Source organism: Euprymna scolopes, chromosome 2 (assembly GCF_053919585.1).
Source record: "Euprymna scolopes isolate OS-2025 chromosome 2, ASM5391958v1, whole genome shotgun sequence".
In the NCBI taxonomy this organism is placed as follows: Eukaryota; Metazoa; Mollusca; class Cephalopoda; order Sepiida; family Sepiolidae; genus Euprymna; species Euprymna scolopes.
The window spans coordinates 63,747,583-63,770,015 of NC_136483.1; the positions used below are offsets into that span (position 1 = coordinate 63,747,583).

General features: G+C 34.2%; 1 protein-coding gene across 1 annotated transcript in view; it reads left to right on the forward strand.

Annotated features, from left to right (window-relative positions):
* LOC145291698 (sushi, von Willebrand factor type A, EGF and pentraxin domain-containing protein 1-like) overlaps window positions 1-22,433 on the forward strand; it is a 319,198-nt gene that overhangs the window by 109,845 nt on the left and 186,920 nt on the right. Inside the window, exon 2 of the mRNA XM_080137710.1 lies at window positions 11,889-12,144. Within this exon, the coding sequence (XP_079993836.1) occupies window positions 11,889-12,144 (256 nt within the window). The remainder of the gene's footprint in view (window positions 1-11,888; window positions 12,145-22,433) is intronic.

A 22,433-nucleotide genomic window follows, 5' to 3' on the forward strand; every position in this document is an offset into this window, starting at 1 on the left:
CTTACACACGAACCATATTTATTTATTTATTTATTTATTATTTCTCCAATTTTCGCTATTTTCTCAGCTACGTAAACCGAACCATTAAGAGTTCAGTCACTAAATTCTGATGGTTAAGTTACGTTAATACACGGAAAATTCAATTCTATCGACAGCTTTCAAACTGTCTCTACAGAAAATGTTTTCGTAACCTACAGCCTTCATTTCTGAATCAAGGATTAAATATTGAATACTTAATGCACACTTATCTTTTTATCACAGCGGCAATACAATCGATGCGCATTTTTCTCATAAAAGCCCTAGTTTTAGAGTTAACAGATAATATTCTGTTAACGTCAAGTGTCTTACTTGGCCACAAAGCAATTTCGCTTGCTATTAATTTTTAAATTAAAAATAATTTAAAATATACCTATTCTGTGTTCGGTATTATATTTATAAGAATCCAAGTAACAAAATATTGAAAAATAAAAGCACTAGACACGGTTAAAAACTTACAGATAAAAACAACAATTTATAAGTCACTCAACATAGCTCTTTGCAAAGGATTTGACGCGTCTTTTTTAACTATAATAACCGTAAAATAAAAAGAAAACTAAAGACATTTAATATTCTTAACTGAGAATCGATCCTTGAATAATTCGAATACCAATTTCCTCCCAAAATATGTTCATTTATACATGTTTAATTCTAATTTCATACTCAAAATTTAATAAGCTACTTACTTCGTTAACTGAGCATGGAACGTTGTCTTTTATAATATTAAATAAGAACTTTTGAGTAACATTAAAGATAATATTCACGTTGACCTAAGGTTTCTACAAAATACGTTTTAGCAAGTAAAAATATAACCGTAAAACAGGAGAAATATTCGAAAATGCAAGAAAAACAATATAACTTACAACGCGGCTTACAGCTTACATATTTTTCGAATTTCCCCCTTTCAGTTTTGTTAGTTCTTTCTCGCTTTCTCAAAGTTTCCGCCTTGGCATGGTCCGTTCTTGTCGCCTTCCTGTTCGACTGTATTCCTACGTGATAACCCTTTTTCTTCATTTTCATTTAGAACCCTTTTTTGAAAGAAGGGTTGGACTTCTTCTGTAACATTACACACATACATTTACACACGCGCTAACATATAGACGTCCGAGACCCACATGTTGTAGACTCAGTCGCAAAGGAACATAGGACAAGTAATAACTCAACTCCTGTTTTTTTGTCACAACGATTTTTATTTCTTCACTCTCCCGCCACGCACACTATAACATGACATCACCCACACTCTAACATAAACGTCTTGCCTTTTTCTAGTCTTTTTTCCTTATTGTGACGTCATTTCGTACACGGCTAGGTATTTGCATAAAGCCGCCATATGCGCGCCCGCCCTCTGTTACATTATGGAATCACGTTTTTATTTGTTTTATTTCGTTTTTGAAAATGTTATTTATATCTTACATTTTTATACTTCCGTTTTTGTTTTTGTGATTTTTGGGGAAACAGCAAGAATAAGACATTGCATTCTTCTTCTTTTCGGAAAGGATAAGACTGTTACCATTTTGTACCTTTTTTCATTCAAAGACTTCAGTTATAAAAAATTATCTCTTATCTCGAAATCCACTCATAATAAAATTGCCCCGGAAGTATGAACTTATTAAACCAGTTCTTATCTCAGTAGGCATTGGATGGCGTTTACCATGAGACAGGTTAGTCAAGGGAAAATAATTCCCAACTAGCATTAAGGTAAAATTCTCTTTCGTATAAATACTTGAATTTATTCAAACTCTACCGAAAACAATGGAAACAGTGAAATGAAATATATATTAACAGAAAATGCAGGCTGAGTGGGACTCCGTTCAACTGGAAGGATAAAGTAAGGTTACGACCCACTCCCCCTGAGTTTCTGATCCAGACTGCTCGATAGCAGAACCTGGTTGCCGGAAGTGTCGGCAGGAATAGTCCATCGTCAGCATCTGTAGGGGTGCCACTGAACAATTATTTAAAAAAAAATTAGAGTGGGGATTAGTTTCACTTACAAATTTCTTAGAAAATGATCCATCTGATTAGTACATTAATAAAGCATCAAACTCGGCTTAATCGAGCAATTCCCCAAGGTTCTGGATAATTCATTACTTTTGGCAGGCTTCTCCACGATTGACTATGGAGAAGTTGAAAGCTGGTATCTTTGATGGTTCTCAGAGCCGGCAGCTCATCAGAGATCCAGAGTTCAAAAACTCAATGAACGAAGTGGAATTGAAAGCGTGGAAGGCATTTTTCTGGTAGTAGATAATTTTCTTGGCAACAAAAAGGCCAGAAACTATGCAGAACTTGTCAATAATATGCTAACTACTTTCAGAAACTTGGGCTGCAACATGAGCGTCAAGATGCAATGCCTATTTTCACATATGAACCGGTTTCCTGTGAACCTGGGTCTAATGAGTGACGAGCAGAGGGAGAGATTCCATCAGGAGCTGAAAAGATGGAGATCAGGTATCAGTTGCTGGGACGCAGTCATGATGGCTGATTGCTCTTGGAATTTGAAGAGAGACATCTCTGTCCCCTGAGCATTCCAGGAGTTTGGAGAAACGAAAGTTCAAGCTTTGAAATGATAAAACAACATGCAATTTTCGTGTACTTACCTTTATCAATGGCCACCATTCAGTTTACAGTAATCGATATTTCTATCAGGTAATCAACATGGGTTGTTGGCAAATCATTTTATCTCTTAAACCATATTTAGGGTGATATGTGTTGACAAAAACAGCTGATAATGCCACAAAAATGTAACCGGTTTTGTCACAGAATCCAATGTTTTTCAAATAAATTTAGCACGAAAACCTGATCTGATGGAGAAAAACGAATGCCATGTTCATATTTCATCAGTACAAAATAAATCAGTTATAGAAATCTAGAAAGCATTAAAAAGTACAGCAATTATTGCCCAGTGTTATTGTATTCTTCATTTTAGTAATCACTTTCACTATCGCTGCAATCTATTACAGACAGAAAAACATGGTTGAAACACTCGTAATACTATCATGTAACGGAAAAGTGACGTGGTCCTTCTCATAAGTACCTAATGTCTTTCTAGAAATGATTAGAAAAGCATCGGAGAAACCAATGCCAACAATAGAATCTTCGGATTCATGCGATATGATGACGATAATCATGTAATGAATACAATTAACACTAATTCCTTGTAAATTGTAACATTTTATAGTTATTAAAATAGCCATCCCCTACAAACGGAATATTTAAATATTTATGTGCTCTTTCCATGGTGCTATTATTAGAATGAAGCACGAAACTTTAATAACGTTACATTTTGTCATATCCCCAATCTAATGAAACTATCTTCTAATACGATCTCTTATCTTCAAATCCACTTATAGTTTACAAATGAAATTATAATTGGTCTGAATGTATGAAATTGTCGGTACTCTAGCATAATTTGACCCGACTTCTCGTAAATTCCCGTCAAGCATGGATCGGACGAGACCGGCAATCATCGGTGTCAGACGAGCGTTATTCAAATGTTGAAACCCTAACTCGACATTTTATTTTATTTTATTTTTTTTCCTGTCATGTTTTTAGTAATTTTTAAGGTGATATTAAGCGGGCAGGGTGACTTTTTATTTTCTGATTACTTACTTAATTATTATTTATTTATTATTTTTTTAATTGAATTTTTGAGAGTTTGATAAGCCCAATGAAAAAGCGCTATCTAAATGAAAACAGATGACATTCGAATTGGAAGAGAGCGATTACCCCCCCCCCAAAGCTGACAAACCAATATATTTTCAAACACACTAAACAAAAAAAATGACAGGCAAGAAAATAAATCTATACGTGTTAGAAAAAGAAATGAAAACATAGATGCAAACAATCTCATATTGCCAGGAGAAGAAATCGCTGTCCCCCCAAAATGAGGTGCAACAATCGTAAACGCAAACTTTTACTTAAAAAAGATCATGTGTAAAGGATGGTTTCTCCTGGAGATGTACAAATGGACAGTGCCACAAAAAAAAAAAAAAAAAAAAAAAAAATTGACTGAACAACAAGTCTTAAAAAAAAAAAAAAATACGATTACAAAAAAAAAAAAACAAAAAAAAAACTTGTACTTACACCTAAAAATTATACGGCGAAAAGAATCTTTTCTTTGAGAAAAGAAAACAAAAAAACTTTCCGTTGTAAACATTTTGCAAAAAAAAAAAAAAAAAAAAAAAATAATAATTAAATACCAAAATGAAATGAACATATTTTCATTTTTCAAGGTAGTTTCTTTTATGTTATTTTGATTATTTGCATTTGTATTTTTTCAGGGTTTTTTTTTCATTAGTCTGCGTTTGTTACGACGCTCGGCTGGACACCGATAATTACCGGTCTCCCCGATCCATGCTTGACGGGAATTCACGAGAATTCGGGTAAAATTATTCAAGAGTACCAACTTGTCAAATCTACTACTGTACTTTAACGGAGAATGTTCCGAGGAACTGCAAGCACTTGTACCCCTTCGGCGTAAATACCCCCAACAAACCGACAATCAGTAAAATCCTACCCCTTCACAGTTGAGATCCCTAGATGTAAGAGAGCCTTCTACTCTAGTAGTTTATTCCCCAGAACCGGTAGACTTTGGAATTCATTTCCGGGTTCCTGCTTCCCAAACTGTACTGGCATGCAGAAGTTCAAGTGTAATGTGAACCGATATCTTGTTGCCCAACTCCCCACATAGTTCCCTGTAGCTTATGTCCCTGATAGTAGCCCCCTACGTCAAAGTGGCAATGTGCCTTGTTTAGGGTGAAAATGTAATAAAAAAAGCAGTTCATATCGGAATAGCAGTAAGCATTGGATTTCAACGAGAACGTGCCAATTATCTATACACATCTAAAGTTGAGTTTTTTGTCGCACTGATATTGATATTAAAAGGCTACTTTTTGTTTAAAAATTATCAAAGAAAATGTTCTAGCACACGCATATATATATATAAATGCATGCGCACATACATATACATATAATATATAAAAGTGAACTTTTCTATATGCGGTTAACTGCCTCTACCAAACTTTTCTCTCAATTTCTGGTCTACAGACTTAAAACTTGATATATATGGGATTTGAATCTCTAGAACAAATTCGATTTGGTTTTTAGCTGCGTAATATTTTAATTTATGCAGATGAAAAATCTATGAAATGTTCAAAAACAGTTAGTTGAATCTGTCCATAACAATGAATCTAGAAGGATTGGAAAGTACTCGGACTTACAAAAAATATAGCAATTATATCAGCCACGTCATACTAGAAGTGAAAACGATTATCCGGAAGATGGAAAGGATACAGAACAGAATTGATAGATAAAGAACATCTATTTTATTTAAGGAAATGCGCGCGCGCGCGCACACACACATATATATGATATATTGGAAAACATAACAGTATAGAGGAGATAATTTAAAATAAATACAAGACGAATTTTATTTACTTAATGACAGCATCGATATTGAAAATTAAGCACTGAATTCATGCATTGGTTTTTTTAATGTTACAAATAAAAACTGATTTGATATGTATATGGTTATACGGATAAATTCATCAAAGTTAAAAATACTTTGAGGAGAGTAGAAAATGGATCTTAGGTTTACTTTCAACAACCTCGTAACTCTCGGTTCCCTTATTTTTTCTTTAGTCCTCATATTCCATGAGCGATATATCTGTAAAAGAGGGAAGAATTGATGTTTTCTAGATTAGAATCTATCCATCTCATACATATTGTTGACTAATTTTTTACCTCGAAGTAGTATTTGTTAGTCCCTTATATCAAATGGCTTCATGCCTAGTCAAGAGCAATTTCGAATGAAGAGATAAAATTTACTTACTGTAATAACATTTTTATTTGATGAATTAAAAATTATTATTATTATTTTTTTTTTTTTGCCATGTGGAGTAAAACCGTGCAAGACTTTGTTCATACTTACTAATAATAAAATCAATGAAAATAATTTCTGTGCTTGATATTTATCTTTGTATAAACATATTTAAGTTTATTTCATTCTTTTCAACTAGAAATCAATAATCTTTTGGTATGACCAGGATTATTTTAGAGTTTCTTGGTTTCAGTATGCTACAAGTAATATTACGGCGTTCCACCGTTGGCACATGCTCTATAGGTTTGCCATTTCTGTTTTGAATCTTGAATAACATTAATGTCAGGTTATTTATGTTGTTACATAGACATAATAGCAGGCATCCATGTTTCTCATTCGGTGTCCATTGTCAAAGGATAAACACTATGGACGCAGACGAGTGTTTATGTTTGCATCACTTCCGGTGTCATCTTCACTGATAAAGGCCAGATGTTCGCGTAAAAGATACCCACCGTCTGTTAGCGGCCATTAATGACTGGCGCAAAAGATGAATTTCATTTTGTTTAGAATATGGCACTTGTACTATTGACATTGGGATGTATTTTGAATTGGAGCTCAGCTATCAAAATAGACCTCGGTGGTAAAAACATAAATAAGATCCGGAAAACAGGAAAGTATGACACGTAAAGAAATATTAGGGACGATTAAGACCTCCTCCTTATTGTTCTTTCACACATTAGTTTTATATCTCTCCCTCCTCTCTCTCTCCATCTCTCTCTTCCCCTTCTCTCTTTCTGTATATATATATATATATATATATATATATATATATATATATATATATATATATATATATATGTGTGTGTGTGTGTGTGTGTGTGTGTGTGTGTGTGTGATTTCTTCATTTAATCACATAAATTAATATACGAAGATATAATTTATGCGTAAATTTTTCGCTATTTATTTCAACAGTGCTCAATAAATACATAGGTAGAGCTAGGTGGTAAGTTATGAAAATATATATGTTAATTAAGCTACACAGAATATTCCGCGTTTCATTCTCGTGAGAATTCAGGCATCAGATATAAGCCTGACGAATTATCACAAGAATGAAATGCGGAATATTCTGTGTAGCTCAATTGCTATATATATATGTTTCATAACTTACTATATATATATATTTATTTATTTTACAGTAGAATTATATATATATATATATATGTCTGTGAGTGTGTGTGTGTGTATGTGTGTTTGTGTTTGCGTGCGTGTGTGTTTGTGTGAGTTGCTCGACAAAAATTGTGATTCTTGAATCAAAACCAAAACAAAATGAAAAATTCTTGGTAAAAATATTTATTATAAGAAATGAAAGATAATAACAATTAAACAACAGTCACGTAGAAGAAAAAAGTTGTAAGTGTGGCGCACAAAATAACTCACACGCTATCGTATTAATATATAGATTATTCTTAGTTGGCTTTAACAATTTTTATTGTATACAAAATTTATGCTAATATATTGATCAGATTTTGGATGGAGTCATGTTTTAGAAATTTTCCATTTCGCTTGTAATTTGGAAATTACTCATCGCCATTCAAGTTATATCTTTCGCTCATTATATGTTGGTTGACCCAGACTATTATTCTTTTCATTGTTTATTATTCCCACTTCTGTCATTATTATATTATAGTATCTCGGACCATCGTATCCCGGGGTTCTACTATATATATATATATATATATATATATATATATATATATATATATAGATAGATAGATAGAGAGAGAGAGAGAGAGAGAGCGAGAGAGAGAGAGAGAGAGAGAGAGAGAGAGAGAGAGAGAGATGACTATCGTCTGAAGATAGCTGGATATGGGTATCTAAAACGGTCTTCTATTATCAGGTTTGAAACCGACGATACCGATGACTTATCTCATATAAACTTTCTGTAAATAAAAAAATATAAATAATACGTTCTTATTTTCGGATTTTTCCTCATAATAGAACAAACACTCTGTTGGAATCCTTTTTTTTCCAAAAAAATAGAACTATATATATATATATATATATATATATATATATATATCAGGTCATATCATATGCTACTGGTACCATGTAACCCAGTACTACCTGCCTCGTGGTCGGGTCACCGGCGACTAAACTGGTTCCCCCACCAGATTTGTTTGGTGAGGAGGGTGGCGAGGGTGGCTAGTCTCCCTGAAGGATTAAAAACCTTCCAAAGGGCGAATGAACCCTTTTTCGGGGCCAACTGCCAACTAGCACCGTGAGTGTTTGTGTGTATGTATGTGTGTGTTGGGGTGGAGAGGGCTTCCGTAAGCCGTGGCGAAGGCAACCTTTCTAGGAGAAGCAAATCTCTGATTTAAAAAACCATAAAGCGGGAGACCAGTTAAACTTGTTGCTGGCTATCTTGTTCTTGCTTGTTGCTGGATCTCAACATTTTGAACCGAGAAAGAGACTTAGCTGTCGTACAAATCTAAGACTCTGTAACATCATCTATGCATAGATACTCCCTCAGGCATTTGTCTATTAAAATGGTCCTGTGGCAATGGAAGTCATATTTGGGCTGATGGACTTTAAGTGTCTGAGGGAGTGTCACTCGTCTGACAAGACGTTGCAATCATCATATATATATATATATATATATATATCAACCATGATTATTATTATTATTATTATTATTATTATTATTATTATTATTCACTTAGAACTTTAACACAGGCCACCCGCTGAGAATTCTCTTTGAAAACAGCCTATGGTGTGCCCTGAAGTCTCAATTACAACACACCTCCCTAGATTTCTAGCACTTTTCACATCTTTCGACAATCTTTGCAAATTATCAGCACCGTTTTTTATGTGTCAATTCGCCCTTTAATTTAAATTTCCCTATCATTTTTCAAGATATTTTGGAATAATCCCTATAATATTACTGTAGTTTTCTTCGTATTCTATATTCCCCTCAACCTCCTTCCAAGCTTCATTAATTTCTGTATTTTTTTTTACTCCTTGACTTTCATCCTGCTAACTGCTTGACACCTATTTAGCACAGTTTACTTCTTGACTATTATTATATCTGGTATTCTTGCTTGGGTGAGTTTTCTGTTAGCGTTTCCGTCCTAGAGGATTTTGTGCCTTTAATCTTTTAATAATCTCCCCGGTTATTAATTAGAAGTTTTGCTTGTCTTGTACTACTCTATGATTAGTTTGCTGCATTCACTTATGGTGGCTATGTTGTCTCTATTTGCAGAGTAAACATTTATACTTTTTCTGCCTTATATATCTTGGCTTTTACTTTGGTGTACGCTGTACGTTTTACACTAATAGAATTATTTGTGCGGCTGTCAGTAGCAATTAAAAATATATATAGCAAACAACAAATCAAGGTAGTTACCGCATAAAAACAAATACTTTTCTTCAGAAACTTTTGATCGAAGCTTCCAAAAAAAAGAAAAAAAAAGGAAAACTTCTGACAGACCAACAATATAAATTTAGGCAAGCCCGTTCTGAGCGTATATACCATTCACTAGACAAAGCAGGGGAGGTAGAGCGGTAGCTAGATGTATCTAAGGCTTTTGACAGGGTATGGCATGAAGGTCTTCTCAGTAAAATCAGATCATACGGTATCACTGGAAGAATACTTGACATAATTAAATCCTTCTTAGATAAGAGACAAATCCAGGTTGTCCTTGACGGTCGTACATCTAAACAATATGATTTAAACGCAGGAGTGCCTCAGGGGTATATCCTTGGACCTCTATTATTCCTGATATTCATAAATGACCTCCCTGACATAATTGTCTGTGAGATGGGTATATATGCTGATGACACTACGCTATATAACAGACACGACAAGAAAACAAATGAACACATATCTAAAGAAATGACAGAAACACTAAAGGGCGACCTCCAATCTGTAGTGGAATGGGGACAAAAATGGATGATCATATTCAATGCTGCCAAGACTAAACTTGTTTCCTTCAATAACTACAAGAAACATTCTCTACCACGAATAGCAATGGCCAAAGACTCTTTATCTGAAAGTACATCTTTTAAACTCCTCGGCCTAACGTTCACAGGAAACATGAGTTGGAAAAATTAAATTGAGAGTATTGCCAGGACCGCTGCGAAAAAGGTAGATTCTCTCTACCGTGCTAGAAAGCTAGTAACGCCCGAAAGTATCCTGTACCTCTATAAGGCCACCATTCGCCCATGTATGGAATATTGTTGTCATATTTCGGCTGGTGCATCTGATACTACTCTCTCACTCCTAGACAAGGTTCAAAAGAGAGTCGCCAACCTGATAGGCCCTGAACTGTCATCTAAGCTTCAACCTCTGTCCCATCGACGAAATGTAGCATTCCTCTGCCTGTTCTACAAGTACTTTAACAGTGAATGCTCCTACGAACTGCAAGTACTTGTACCCCCTCGACAAACCCAACAAGCAGCAAAATCCCACCCCTTCACAGTTGAGATCCCTAGATGTAAGAGAGCCTTCTACTCCAGTAGTTTCTTCTCCAGAACCGCTAGACTTTGGAATTACCTTCCGGGTTCCTTCTTCACCAACTGTACTGACATGCAGAAGTTCAAGTGTAACGTGAACCAACATCTTGCTGCCCAACTCCCCACATAGTACCCATGTAGCTTATGTCTCTGAGAGTAGCCCCCTACATCAAAGTGTCTATATGCTTTGTTTGGGTGAAAATGAAATAAAAAAAATTCCGTCTCTCTGTTAAGTGTCCTTTTATTTAGTAGTATATATATATATATATATATATATATATATATATATATATATATATATATATATATATATATATGTGTGTGTGTGTGTGTGTGTGTGTGTGTGTGTGTGTATTTACGCACTGTTTTTTGGTCAGTCGTATAAAGCGTTTTTCCCGTTTTCCTGTTGTACGCGTTGTTTACCTTGGCAGTGCTTTTAGATGCGATGATCAGCTTTTATATATTTTGTGTTGCATACTTTTAGAGTATTTTTATTGCATCGCCCACTGAGTCTTCAATACTTATCAGCCCCTTCTATTTTCTTTCTTTTTTACATAAAGTGAGTAAATATCATTTTCAAGTACAGTGCTTAGTGCATAATCGTTATATTTCCAGTTCTTTAGTCTATATATATATTAGCCATTCTTTTGTCCTGTTTATGAAGGATGCAAATATTTTTAATATTTCCAAAACATTTATGCTATTTATTAGGCATACATCATATAATATTATTTTTTTGTTGGTTTCATGGTGTTCGCTTCCACACTTCAAATTATTATTATTATTATTATTATTATTATTATTATTATTATTATTATTATTATTATTATTATTTACTCACTAGGAGTATTCACACAACCCATCATCAAAGATTTTTCTTTGAGAACAACTTGTGGTGTTATCTGGAGTTAGAGTGACAACAAGTCTTTCCAGATATCCAGTACTCTCCACATCTTTCGATAACCTTTGCAGATGCGTTTGCGTTTTCGCAGCAGCCGTTTACTATTGATTTCGCGTTGGCAGCGGCTATTAGTCTTCATTGGAATTTTGGTAGCAATAAGCCTCCCCAAGGCCCCAGCCCTCTTTGCACTCGCCCAGCGGAGTTTTAGTTAGTGTTTTCTCTCTTCGGTCTTTCCAACCTGCTTGACCCTCCTCTCTTATTCGGTGTGGCGTCAATTTATAGGTAACATACGCGCACACACACAAAAGGTTGGCACAGGGAGTAACTTACGATTATACTGTTTCAGTTTTTATGATTCCATGTGATGTTCCTTTGTATTCTACATCTATAACATTTTCTGTGTGTCCAGTTTGTGCATTTCGTTTCTCTCACCAAGGACTGATCTATCATGCTTCAAATATCTCTTGACGAGAGAAATAATTTGAAGATGCAAAAAGACTTATCTTCCTTTAAAGTTAAAAATATTTATAGATGGATTATTTTTTTAATCTGTCGATAGTTCATTATTATTTATATTCAATCTCTCTCTATCACTGTCTCTCTCTCTCTCTCTCTCTCTTTTAGACAATTCTTCACCACGCCAGAAGAGATGCCCGCAAAGCTGTGATACTTATTACGGACGGCTTCTCGAACGCCGGTGACCCCCGTCCATTAGCTGCAGCCATGCGCAGTAATGGCGTGAAGATCTTCACATTTGGAATACGACATGGGAACGTTCGAGAATTAATGGACATGGCTTCACACCCGAAAAACGAGACATGTTATATTTTGGACAGTTTTGAAGAATTCGAAGCTCTTGCCAGACGAGCTCTTCATGAAGGTAAACTTGACTTACTGATTTGTATTTTTTCTTTATATACTGGTTATTCACCTCTTATCAAAGCTCAAAGGCCACTCAAGAATAAGGGTTAAAAAGAATTTGTCAATTAGACGGTGAGACAACATCGTGTAGATTGGAGATGATCATTGGAATTGAACAGAATTTGATTATCTAAGATGACGGCTCAATAAGAATTTATTAACATTGGACTTGAGAACGATCATGGTGTAGTCAGCTGGGAAGCAGCTCTATGGTAGTGTTTAAAAATAAAGTAGCATAAAAAATATACATATCCCAACATGCAAATAATACTAAAAGTAAAGTCACATCTACAAAGGAATACGATTTCTAATTATGATATATTATTTTTGCATTTGAACTATAGATAAAATATATTTTACTCTTATTCACACTAAACAAGGCATATTGCCACTTGGTCGTAAGAGACTATGGTTTAGGACTATGTCTACAGGGACACTATGAAGAGAGCTGGGATGCAAAATGACTGTTCGCATTACATTTAAATTTCAACATGCTAGTACATTCAGGGAATCAGGAAACATGGAGGCGAATTCCAAAATCTAGTAGTTTAAAGGAAGATTAACAGGCTTTCCAGCAGCTAAGGGCCTCTACAGTGGAGGGATGGGGTGGCATTTTGCTGCTTGCGGGTTTAATCGAGGTATGTATGTTGAGGGACCACAAATGCTATAGATTCATCAAAGCATATTCTACTAAAGTACTTGTAAAACAGGCACAATGATGCGACATTTCAGCGATTGAACAGGGCTTAGGGCTTAGTTGGCATTGCGGGACCTATCTATGGGATAAAAGTCTACTTTATAAAATCGCCAGCTATTGAATAGCTGGAAATGTCGTCTTAATTATTAAATCCTTTCTCTCTGATAGGCTTATAAGAGTAGTTGTTGATGGGCAGAAATCAGCTCATAGTATTAACACTAGCGTCCTTCAAGGTTCTATCTTGGGTCCAACTCTCTTCCTAATCTTCATTAATGATCTCGTAAATCGCATTCGTAGAGATTTATGCTGACGACACCACAATCTATGGCAACATTTCAAAAGCCAGCAATGACAAAGATCTTTCGGATTCTCTCTCTTTTGATCTTGAGAACGTGGTGCAATAAGAAAAATGGTGGCTGATTAATTTTAATGCATCGAAAACCAAGCTTCTCTCCTTTCATCATAAGCGCTCTGACCTCTCCCCCTCCCATCACACACCAATTGAAATGAAAGGCATTCATCTCGGGAACGCTCCATGTTTGACAAGCATCTGAGACTGATCTTCACCAATGATCTGAAATGGGAGACATACAATGAAATCTGTTGCCATGATCACTGGAAAAATGATTGGATCACTATACCGATCTAGTAGATATCTCACTGCTGATGCAATCCTCTATCTGTATGAGAGCAAAGTACGTCCAAAAATGGAATACTGCCTTGATAGAGTTCAAAACTAGTTTCGAAACCGAGTAGGTGTTGCCCTTTTATCTTCCCTGAAACCCCTTTCCCACAAAAGTTACGTTGGGAGCCTGTCTGCTCTATCGTTATTTTCATGGCAAGTGCTCGACTGAATTTCAACCTATGGCTACCTTTTGCCAAACTTTCACACCCAATCAGTTACAACCACTACATGTGATATTCCCCTATACTCAGTGCCTAAATTTAAACGCAGATTCCACGAACAAAGCTTCTTTCCCATGACTGCCCGCCTGTGGAATTGTTCTGCTGGCCTGCTTCCCGGTTAAATGCAACGTGGTAACCATCAAATCCAATATAAACAAGTTCTTGTTGAATCATCCCTATAAATAATCAAATTCTACCCAATTTACACCATTCACGACTACTACCACCTTACATTTATTAACCCTTATCTCCGAGTGGCTTTCGGGTCTTGATAAGTGGTGGCTCTCAAGTAAAAGACCATGACCAGTTACATACTGCTTTTAGCAGAGCCAGACCAAAGGAAAATGATAAAGTCTTTGTAAACAGAAATAGATGTACAAAAATTATTGTATATAAACATGTTTTGAATAAATAATTTATATTGTAAATAAATATGTTCTGATTTAATATTTCATTTTCTTATCCTTAAGATAACAAAAAAAAATATATTACTTTTTAATTTTACTCATTTTTGTCTCTTACGCTTTAAGGTCAACTGTTTATATACATATATACTAGCAAAAGTACCCGTCGTTGACTGGGTTCAAAAACAGCCTCCAGAAAATGGACTCTGATTTATGAAAGTATGTAGGTTATGAAAAGTAAGGGTTGTAAATTTGGGTTGAATTTGAGGGTATCAAAACCAATGCAAAATATGATGAAAGTAAAAATAAAATAGATAAACCCCATAATTTATTATACCATACCTGTTCACACTGAAACACTTATCACAATATTCTGTGGATCTATATTAAAAAACCTTGAAACTCTGAAAATGTAAAGCAACGAGCTCACTTTAAAACTGTATAGCGGCTAGCTCACTCCTAAAATACTAGTTCAATGTGAAAATCTCAAAATGTATTGCGACTAGCTCAATCTCAAAACATGTTGCGGTTGAATCGATCGCAACAGTCACAGCATTGAAGAATCTCAATTTAAGATAGAATGTCATGAAAATTTAAAAAAATTAGCAGGACAAATAAACGAAATCGACAGTAAGAAATATTAAAGAGAAGAAAAATGAAAGAAAAATTGAAACAAAGAAGCTCAAAATAAAGAAAGTTAAAAGCGGATATAAAGAGAAAGAGATAAAAAGATTAAAAGAAAAGACGAAGATTAGATTAGGAGAAAAAGCTTCAAAATGAACAAGAAAAGGCCATACGTCAGTAAGAACAAAAACAACAAATACTAGTACAACCACACTAATACCAATGCCAAAATAGCGCCAAGTAAAGACAGATGCAAACCACATAAAGAAAAGTGAATAATACCATATATATACATCCATACGTTTATGTGTGTGTGTGTGTGTGTGTGTGTGTGCGCGCGCGCGCGGAGTGCGGAGTTCGAAGGAGAGAGTAGAAAGATCATGTGACCAATAGGCAAATAAACGAAGAAGAATGAAGGCAGACTAAATAGCAGTGAAATACAAAACAATAAAAGAAATAGAAATAAACAAAACTAAGATAAACATTCGCCGCCGTGCAAACAAACCCTAAAAATGTTTGGCCGAGTTTTCATCGCTTTGTGTCTTTGATGATACAACAATAAAAGACAATTTGAAACAAAAAAATCTTTGTTCTATGCAACCAGAAAAGACAAAATTCCAAAACCCCATCTTCTTTTGAGCCCATTATTTACACGCCGCCCGACGAGTGCATCCTTATACACAAGGCTTGTTTAATTGTGGGTAAAATCTGGCTTCACCAAAAATGATTTGGCTTCAGTCTAGAAATATTTCTCCTTCAGCAAGGAAAAGAAATGAAGTATACTATCAGAACCTATACTACACTTTGCTCATAACCAAAAGACTAAAGATTGTTTGAGTTGTTTATACTCTTAAGCATTTTTTTTCGTAAAGTGATTTACCATCACCCCTTTTCAAATTTAAAACTACTTATCTATTCTAAGACACACAAATTAAATAAAAAGATAATTGCAGGACATTTAAGGAATAGACAGAGAAGGTTAAGGCAAATAATCCAGATTACCAAAATACTTATTATTGGCTCACATGGAGCTTTCGCACAGGTCATCATAGATCTGATTGAAAACCTGTGGTGTTTCCTGGAAGCTGAGTGACAACAGGTCTCCCCCAGACGTCCAGCACTCTCCACCTCCTTCGATATCATTTGCAAATAATTTTCCGTTATTGCAACAACCTCTCACCATTGATTTCTCGCTGGCAGCGGCCATTGGTCTATACTGAAATTTGAGTGGCACTAAGCCTCTCTAAGGTCCCAGTTCTCTTCGCGTTTGTCCAGCGGCGGTCTGGTCAGCGCTCTTTCTCCGGTTTTCCCCTCCTCCTTGACCCTTCTCGGCTATTTGGGTTTACACTTTTTTATGGGGGGAGGCGGTGATGGGATAATAGGAGGGGATGCGTTATGGGGATGTAGAACTTGTTGATATGCAGCTTCAGTGTTCTTCACTATTATTATTATTATTATTATTATTATTATTATTATTATTATTATTATTATTATTTTGCATAATAATGTAAATTTGGTGTGTACATTGTTATTATCAAAACTCATGGGTGTCTTAATGTCGTTAAAGCCGTCAATCAAGCAAAAAAAATAAAAACGCGAAATGTTATTTATTCATTCATTTATTTATTTATTTTTGAATTCTTTGAGATGATGCTTCATAATTTGTGCATTCATTCGTTTTCGGACTGATGTACTCATCTGCATTGTTATTGGTTAAGCCAACGCATCCTCTGGCCTTCTTCAGGAGATTAACCGCGACGAATTAGGAATGCTGTGTCTTGTAACTGTATCCCCTATCCAGTAATTACTCTCTTCCGTTGTTTTTATCTCACCACGTTTTGGCCAACGGATCCTCTGATCTGCTTTGGTAGGACTGAAATCGCTACCATCAGACAATGCTTACTTGTAACCGTAGATAATCAACGCCTCTATCCACTGCGCCACATGTCACTTCATCGCGGTTAATCACTGGAAGAAGGCCAGAGGGAGAGTTAGCCGGAACGTAGTGAAACAACAATACCTATGAATTCCGTCCACAAAAGAATGAATACACACATTATATTATTTAAAAGGAATATGGCGTTCAATATAATTGATTATTGGAACATATTAATTATGTGATTAATATGACTGAAGCTATTGGAAAACATGGTTTTAAAGATGATCTCTTATATTTTCAATTCTACGATGCTTTCCAATGTAAATGTATTGGATCTGCGTGTTCTCTAGAGAAAATTAAGACATTAATTATCGTCTCCATTTGGCATCAACATCCGTCTTTATAGATCGATAATGAAGAAGAAAAAAGAAACAAACAACAACAAAAATAATGTTTATCACTCACTGAGGAAGGCCGGTTTTGACAGAAATATTTGATTTATATTGTTTTTAGTTATTGAAAAAAATTCTTAGCATTGAAATTGGTTTTACAAACGATTTCTTATACTTTATGTTCTTTTAAAATAATGTTCAGAACTATAGCGTGTCTTTTTTCGGTGAATTGGAATTCAGTTTGTATTATTTTATGCAGATCTTTTTATTAATATAACACAAACACACATGTTTTTTTATACTTTTGTTATATTATACAATATTCTTACTTGCGTCAGTGTGGTCTGATGGATTTCTTTATGGTATGATATTTCGGATACATTTCCCTTCGTCAAATGTGTCCTCCACTTTAGTTTATTGAAATTCTTCATTCGATGATGTCATATTTGTTTTTCTACTACAAATGAACGTTTAGTGTTTCATATTATAACGTCTCAGCCATATTTTTGAAAAAATAAAGAAATAAACAGCGTTCTTGACATTCATTTATTGTTTCACGTGTCCGTGTGAATATGACTCTATAGGGTGCACCTCTCAATGAATGGATGAAAAAATAATGTAGCATATTTCATCACATATACGTAAAAGCAACACTTACAATTCTCAACGAAATATTTCTAATTTAAACTTGGTCCAAATCTACAAATAGTAGAAATAAAATGTAATATCAAAACAAGTACTACACTTTGATCTTAATCAATAACTTGGTAGTCCCGTTTATGTTAATCGTCACACAGTGCATCCTTTAAAATGTTACCGTTTTTCGGTCACCTTTCCATTAAAAAGGTTTGGAAGCGATTCACATTTACTGTCGACAACTTTTGCTATGTAAACAGAATCATTCGAAAAATCTTTTACGAACATCATAGCGATTTTAACAAACATATCGTTGTAATGTTCAATTCAGGTTAAATTTTAATGTTACTCATCTGATATGTTAGTAAAAAAATAAATCTTCCGAACACACGCACATCCAATGGAAATATCCACTTATTGGAAAATTACTTCTAGCCTGTATTAGAATTAGGCCCCAAATGAATACTTATATCAAATGTTGCCAAGACAAAGCTCCTTTCTTTTAATAATTATAAGAAACCTTTCTATATGTCAATTGCCATGGCTGATAGAACCCTTCCTGAGAGTCAAACCTACAGACTTTTCACCTTAACATTCACAGACAACTAGCATTGGAATAATTGCATAGAGGATCCTTGTAAGTTTGAGAAAAAGGAGGTATGTTCCCTCTATCAGCATAGAAAACTTCTCACATCTGTCAGTATCGTATACTTCTACAAAGCCACGATTTTACTATGCATGGAGTATGGTCACATTTGAGTTTGTGCACTATACAGTTATTAGTGGGTCCGAGTGCAAAAGAGAGTCTCTAACCTACTAGGACCCACGCTGTCTACCAAGCTCTGTTGCAATGTTGCTTCCCATGCTTGAAATACAAATACTTCCACAGAATTTAATGCATTTGTATCTCCAACTTAAATAACCCCGACCAATTCGAACAGCAACAAATTTCCACCTCTTCACTATAAATGTCTCAAGATGCAGAAAAAGAGTTTTTAAAATTTAAATAGCTTATTTCCTCGAATGGCTTGCCTTTGGGGTTCCTTCTCTGCTTTATTATTCCTCCAACTCTACCAATATGTAGAATTTTAAATATAATGTTAAAAAATATCTTGCTGCACAATTCCTCACTTATGATGCCCACTATAAATTATGACACAAATTATAGTAACGCATTACGTTTCAGTGGCAAGATATTTTGCTTGGTGTGAGATAAGAGTTAAAAAAGAACTCTAAAATTAATCCGATTTCATAAATTATATTGAAGGTTTATTAGTTTCATTTATTTTATTTATTAGTTATTAGTAACTTTTAATGCCAATAATACAATTTTATATTAACAATGTCTGCATATATGTAGGTTTTCGTGCCTTGAGATTGTTAGATATAGGGACTTGAAATGATATAGTAACATGCTAAAGTACAAGGTGCCTTAAATAAGTTTCCTGACTTTTTTTCGTATGGGCACTTTTATTGATAGTACACACATGAAACTCTAGTCCCTTTCGAAGTAATCTCCTCCGGCTGCAATGCACTTGTACTGTTGGCTTAGGGTTAGGGTTAGGGTTTGTACCGTTCCAACAACTTCTGGAACGACGTCTCTTGTGTGAGGCTGTTAATGACCCTCGTCACAGCCGCTTTCATCTCCTCAATTGTCTCATAACGACCGCCTCTAAAGTCACAGAGAGCAAGGTATGGACTATAAGGACGGTGGGGGAACTGTCTTCATGATCATCTTGGTTAAATAGTATGATCTTCTCTTATAACGCTAGAGACAAACTTCGCACAATCTTCTATATCTTCAATTCCTCACCATTAATTGTGTATACAGTACCCACACTGATATCAAACTTTACAGTTATTGTCTCTATAGACAGACGACAGTCCTCATCCATTAAATTCTTTATTTAGCCAATCAACTCTGGTGTTCTGACTTCCTTATTCCTGACATATCTCTCATGATCCCTTACAGACTCTCTGTCTTCCTTGAATCTTGTATGCTACTTAAAAACTGACGCTCGATTTATGCAAGAAGGTCCAAAAGCAGTCTGAAGCATTCCACAGTTTTTTACGATTTTTTCCCAAGTTTAAAACAGAATTTTATTGCATATTGTATTGTGGGGTGGGTGAGGATTGTAGATAAAACAAACAAACAAAAACAACTGCGCACGTGTCAGATTTTAAGGTTGAATTTTGAATGTGTCCTATTTTTCATCTTTATCTTTCTTATTTGTTTTACTTTTGTTTTGAAGTGTAAAATTCGTTGCATATGTTAATAATAACTATTATCTTTCAGATTAGCAATATATATATATATATATATATATATATATATATATATACTAGCAAAAGTACTCGTCGTTGACTGGGTTCAAAAACAGCCTACAGAATATGGACTCTGATTTATGAAAGTATGATAGGTTATGAAAAGGAAGGGTGGTAAAGAGATAGCTTCGCATTTTGGGGCATCAAAACCAAAGCAAAATATGATGAAAGTAAAAATAAAATAAATAAACCCCATAATTTATTATACCATATCTGTTCACACTGAAACACTTATCACAATATTCTGTGGATCTATATTAAAAAACCTTGTTAAACTTTGTGACATATTTCCATTCTATGGAGGCCAGGCGCGGACGAACACTCCATAATTTTATTATACCATATTTCTTCAAACTGAAACATAATTATCAAAGTATACATACGCAGATAGATATGAAAAATCTTTATTAAAGTTTGTGCCTATTTCCATTCTATGGAGGCCAGGCGTGAACGCAGACCCCACAATTTTATTATACCATCCCTATTTAAGTTCAAACATACTTATCAAAGTATTCTTATGTACATCTATATCAAAAACACTTGTAAACGTTTTTTTTTAATTTTTTAATTTTTTATTTCCATATTTTGTGGAACAGGCGCGTACGCGGACCCCACAATTTTAATAAATCATCATTATGCCAGATCAAACATACCCATTCTTGCATCTCGATACATCTATCATTATATGTGATCAGTTTTCTATAATAGTCAACCATATAGGAGCCTATTCGTGACCAGTCACACACAGACGTTCAGCTTTATATTATAGATATTATAGATATTCATTACTTTTGCGAAAAACATTACTTTTAAATCTTTGAAAAATAAATGATTAATATGAAATTCTCTGAAGAATTGATACAAGAAAGAAAAAGTCGATAAATAATTGCGCATTTTGCTAAAAGTGCGATAATTCCTTTCGGTAATTTCTTGTTTATTTACTTATGGTGGCCCAACTGTGATACTAGATGCAGAAACTGTTTTCGACACATTCGACGCCTAGCATTCCACAAATGATCACCCATCTGGTACTGGCCATCCTCATCGTAACTTAACTTAGGAGTTATATAGTCAATGTATATATATATATATATATATATATATATATATATATATATATATATGTATATATATATATATATATATATATATATATATATATATATATATATATATATCGCTTATGAAAAAAGTAAACCCTTCACTTAATCGTCAGATCAAACGTTAAAAATACATGGCTAAATATAATTTATTTAGTCCCCTCCAGGCATTAATGCTTAATTTGTAAACTATCATGAATTTTTTTTCATTAATTTCGTTACGCAAATCTATAGAGTGATATAAAAGTTTGAATTACTGGAAATTCAGGTTCTTATATTTTTATATTTTTGCATATTCTTTTAGAAAATTGTCCTAAATTTTATTTAAACGAAAACAATTATTTGGTTTGAAAACCTTTAAAAAAATATTTTAATGCTTAAGCGATCGAGACAAAAATAACGGTAAATTGTGTGGTTTTGGAAGATTCAAAATTTAAAATTTTATTAAAAATAGTAGGAAAAGGTTTATATTATTTTGCTTTTCATATGATAAAAGGCTTTATCTTTCTGGAAAACAGTTGCTCAAGAATAATGGATTTTAATAGATTCTAATTCATTTTAAAACAAAACACACCTTGTTTTTTTTTTCACTTTTTGGCTGTGCCTAGTTTATTATTTTTACGTACAGTTTATTATTTTTACGTACAGTTTATTATTTTTTCTTACAGTTTAATATTTTCACGTACAGTTTATTATTTTTACGTACAGTTTACAATTTTAAAATATTATTTATAAGTAGAGCGTTAATGAATTTTAAAAGGTTCAAAGACTTCTGACATCGATAAGAACATAGAATAGAAAATGCTGATTTCAAATCTGCCATTATGCTGCCACGCACATACCCACACAGACAACTTTACTTTTTATATATAGATTATTCCTTACCCATTTATATTGTTATAAGAAATACTATTTATCCTTTTCCTATAGCAGGTCCGTGAATTTTTTTTTAATTGTTTGTAGAAAGAACATTTTAAACAATTGTTTTTATTTCATGCATATTGTTATTACTTAAACATATTACCATGATTAATTTATAACCCATCATTCAAATTATTAAAACATCATTCGTATTTTCTGTAACATTTTTATCCACACTGACTAGAAAACATCCTTCTTTAATCAAAAGAAAAGAACTCATCTTTTATCATTAAATGATCGTCTCCACACAGCACTACTGATCAAGAATATATTTGGTTGGGAAATCTTGCACCATCCTGCATATTCTCATACATCGGATTATCACTTACTAGCAAAGATGCCCGCGTTTCGCAGCAGGATTTGA